The sequence below is a fragment of the Cryptomeria japonica genome, chromosome 6 (genome assembly GCF_030272615.1).
Source record: "Cryptomeria japonica chromosome 6, Sugi_1.0, whole genome shotgun sequence".
NCBI lineage: Eukaryota > Viridiplantae > Streptophyta > Pinopsida > Cupressales > Cupressaceae > Cryptomeria > Cryptomeria japonica.
The window spans coordinates 335304283-335308920 of NC_081410.1; the positions used below are offsets into that span (position 1 = coordinate 335304283).

Consider the following 4638-nt stretch of genomic DNA (forward strand, 5'->3'; position numbering starts at 1 on the left):
GCAACCTTCAACTTTTGAAAACAATGTCTAGTTCCAGTCCTCCTTGTAGAGCAATCCCGGGTAGAAAAGATCCAGCTTGGAAATATACAGAACCTTGACTTGGGCAAAAAAGAGGAGAGGAAAAATGTAAATTTTGCAAAACAATATTTCATTGAAGCATAAATAGATTGAAATACCACCTTGCCGACATACTTGGCCATGATGCAGAGCCTTGCACACTAGCACTTCCTGAGGCTATTCGTGAGTGCCAAGTGCTATTAGACACATTTGAGACTCGAAAAGAAATAAAGAAGAGGCAAAGGGAGGAGTTGGCTCAAACTAGCATTAGTTGTGTTGGAGAGGCCTCTTCCATGCCTCCATATTGTCCTAGTGGGATTGCTAGTCCTTTTGTTGTTGGTAGTGGCAGTGCTAGTGGGAGTATCAGTGCAACTCCAACCATTGGTCCCAGAGTTCGTAAATCTAGGATGGATTCATATTTTGAGCCACGCACTACTCCTGGTGCCCAACCTTCACTTGAGAGCATGGCTTGGAACAAAGAGGTACACAATAAGGCTAAAGGTGCAATTGGAAGATTTTGGTTTTATTGCAATATTCCATTCTTCGTAGCTAGGTAATTCCTTTTAGTTTTTATTTGATTGTTTTAAGTTTTTAAGTTGTTAATATTTTTAGTTTGTTTTGTCTAATATTTATAATTTTATACTTATCTTATTTAATTTATTTGTAATAGGTCTCCTTATTAGCAGAGCATGGTTGATGCCATTGCTATTTGTGGGGCGGGTTTCAAAGCCCCTTTTGATTCCGAGTTAAATGGCCCAATTTTGATAGAATCGGTGGCTGATGTAAAAGCCACATTAGAGGATCAACGAGAGATATGGAGGAAGAAGGGTTGCACCATCATGACCGATGGTTGGACTGATAGGAGAAATTAGACGCTCCTAAATTTTCTTGTTTCTTCTGCAGGTGATTGAATAACTTGAATTTTATTTAATGATTCGTATTTTATTTTTGAGTTGAGTTTTATTGAATGATCATTGATCATTGAGTTGAGTTTTTGCTTTGTTTTCAAATTTCAGGTGGCACCATGTTCATGAAGTCCATTGATGCTTCCGCACATTCTAAAAATGCCACTTACCTATGTGAGGTTATAAAGGAGGTCATATATGAAGTCGCTGAGGAGAATGTAGTACAAGTGGTGATCGCTAATGCAACAAATTATGTTGCTGCAGGTAAACTTTTGATGGAGAGGCACCCATCTATATTTTGGTCTCCATGTGTCGCCCATTGCATTGACCTCATGTTGGAGGACATTGGTAAGATTGCATGGATCAGGACATGTGTAGAGAAGGCAAAAAATATTTGCAAATTTGTATACAATCATGCATGTGTCCTTAACTTAATGAGGCAATACACGGGGCAGAAGGAGTTGGCTTGTCCTAGAATCACTAGATTTGCCACTAACTTCATCACACTGCAATCCTTGATTCAGAGTAAGGCAACTTTGAGACGTATGTTTGTTGGTGAGGAGTGGACTTCCTCATCCTATGCTACGAGTGCTGCAGGTGTTGATGTCGCAGATTACATTTTTGATGAGCCAGGCTTTTGGACCCCTTGTGCTGAGATTGTGAAGGTAAAATTTTTCAGCATTCTAATTTCTACCTTATGTTTTAAGTTTTAAGTTTTTATTTTTATTCGTATTTTTCTTTTATTTGCTTATTTTCATTCACAAGTTTACACTTACATTAACTGATATTACATATTGTTTCACAATATTTGCAGTTCATTGAGCCCTTGGTAGTTCTCCTACGTGTTGCTGATGGGGAGAAGCCCGCAATGGGCTACATATACGAGGGCATGGATAAGGCCAAGGGGGGCATCAAATCTGCCTATGAAGGGGATGAGAGTAAGTATCGTCCCATTTGGGATATCATTGACAGGAGATGGCAGACCCAGCTTCACAGGACCCTTCATGTAGCTGCTTATTACCTCAATTCGACATTCCATTTCCGCCCTGATTTCAAGGCGGATGAGGAGGTTCTTAGTGGGCTCTACTTAGTGATAGAGAAAATGTCGCCTGGTCATAGTAGCAGTATAATCCAGGAGCTAGAGGCTTTTTCTAATGCAAAAGGGGAGGTCTTCTCTCGTCAACTTTGCAAAGAAAATCAGACAAAAATGCAGCCAGGTAAAATGTATATTTTAAGAAATTAAGAGCATAATTTTAATTAAATGTTATTCAATTTGTTATTAATTATTAAATGAGGTTGATTTTTTTTTTCCTTCTTCTCATCTTAGATAGGTGGTGGCAGATGTTTGGTCCTAAAACACCAAATCTTCAACAGGCAGCCATTCATATTTTGAGCCAGCCATGTAGTGTTTCCAGTTGTGAGTGCAATTGGAGTATGTTTGAGCACATACACTCCAAGAGGTGTAGTAGATTGTCTGTGGAGAGGTTGAATGATCTAGTCTTTGTTCATTACAACCTCCGTCTTAGACACAAACAGGTTATGGACCATGACAGCACCTCAATCACGCTAGAGGAGGTTGATCCAGAATCTGAGTGGATCAGTGAGGCTACAAATCCTATCTTTGGTGATGAGGACTTAGATTGGATCGACCAGGTAGATAGAGAGGCTGAGGTTGTAGCCATGGCTGAGGTTGTAGCCATGGCAGAGGAGGAGGTTAGAGCACAAGGAGAGCCAGAGCCAGAGCCAAACACAACTGATGTTGGTGAGGGTAGAATGGAGTCACGGGCAGAGAGTATGGCTACTGATGCGTCCAGGACCTACCTTAGGGTTAGACGCCTTCGTAGGAAGGACCTAGGCTCTCTGAGCCATAGATTTGTAGTTGTTTTACTTTTGATATATGTGTGGAACTGGAACATTTGAATTTTGATGTCAGGGATTTCATATACCATGAGTTTTGTAATATTTTTACATTTGACACTATTTATATATCTATGGTTATTGGTTGCTATTTCCTTCAGCTACAATTTGCGTTTATACTAATCATAATGTGATCGATGTATACTTGATACTTTTGTATTTGATCAAATTTACTTCTATTTGAAGATGTTATTGTGTATTTAAGGTTTGTTTAATAAAGGGTGCATGAAACAAGTTTTAAATCCTAAAAAATCGCTAAATTTCTTGGGGTTTTCACTTTGCCGAGTCCTGGTCGATCCGAGTTCCAAGTCCCGAGTCGAGTCACCCTTGCCGAGTTCGCGCAGAGTTTGAGTCCCATTTCTTTGCCTTATCCTCACACCCTACCTAGCTTGGTAACGACGACCAAAAAAAGGACTTGTTATTGGTCCAATGCACTAGATAGTCTTTTGCCCTACAATATGTATCATCCTCCAAACCATGGCGTCCACATTCATTTCCTGGAAACTCTTTCAATCCTTCCCAATATTAAAATAATTTGTCTTGCTTGTAAGACTTGACATATTATTCAATCTTCAATTGTTAAATCTCCGTGTGAAACTTTTGTGATTCCACATGCAATCAGCTAGGGTAGATATATCTCACTACCAAAATCGATTCCCTCAGGGTTTTCATCTTAAGTTTTCTCCAACAAAAAGTTTTAAACTTCATAAGAAACAAAAGTATATGAGCAAGAGCAAATGAATTCTCAAATCTCCTTTTATAACTTCTTGTAGAACTTTCTCAGAGGTTCTTTTAATTTCCTGCTCAAAATATATCATTGAAGTATCTTTATAAAGTCACTTTGTAATATGATATAGTATCTTTATAAAGTCACTTTGTAATATTGGCCTTTTTTAATCACTTAAGTCATTTTACTAAAGTAAAGTCATCTCTAAAATTTGTTTTATTGGACAAATTCATTTGATTAAATAATTTGTTTTGTGATATAACTTGAAATTAACCTACAAAAAATAAATAAGCCAAACGCTCAAAGAAGCCAAAAATGCTGAAGAGAAAACTCAAAAAGAAAAACATTTGATTGATAGAGAGAATAAAGATAACAAACATCACTTTATAGGAATACACCTCTGTAAACCTAAAAATTAAACCCTAAAATAACATGAGTGTACCTTAAGTTATTATGCTGAGAGGCGTATACAGTTGCACAAGGAAACCATTACACCAATGTTCATAAAATCCAAATTAATCGTATCTTTCTAAGGATGCTAACTTTTGATTTATGTTAGCTTATTTGTTAACATAACACTGCTTTCACTCAAACGTAACATTGCTTTCTTTCCCTCAAACATTGTAATTTCTATGAAGAAAACATATTTTTTTAACTTTAAAGCTCACGTATTTGGCGTTTTCGTTTCATTATACATGCATGTTTTTGGTGATTTGGCCACTTGTCTATGATCTCTATCAATTGTTCATCGCGATGCATTGTATTAAAGTGTATCATCCTGTTTGTTTTGGTTTTTTCTCTTTAATGCAAGTTGACACCTGACTGTAATTAATGGTTCAGTCCACTTTATTAGGTAGCTTCTCATATTATGCACAAGTTTTCTTACTCGGAGTAATACATAAGATGTGGCCAAGTCCTTTGTTGGTAAAGCCAAATTCCATCAATGACATAAAAAATCCTTGAAAGTGATTTTGTGTTTTGTGAGAGAGTGGTGGTGGTTATATGCATTATGTATCTCACAACAAGACATGC

The 4638-nt window shown here is 37.4% G+C and overlaps 1 protein-coding gene across 1 annotated transcript; it reads left to right on the forward strand.

The window, feature by feature from the left end:
* The first annotated feature begins 613 nt into the window (after positions 1–613).
* LOC131044492 (uncharacterized) lies at positions 614–2908 on the forward strand. The gene is made up of 4 exons (XM_057977825.2): positions 614–960; positions 1074–1627; positions 1777–2179; positions 2290–2908. The coding sequence occupies exons 2-4, from the start codon at positions 1082–1084 to the stop codon at positions 2880–2882; spliced, it is 1542 nt and encodes a 513-aa protein (XP_057833808.2). The 5' UTR covers positions 614–960; positions 1074–1081; the 3' UTR covers positions 2883–2908.
* Positions 2909–4638: the final 1730 nt, after the last annotated feature.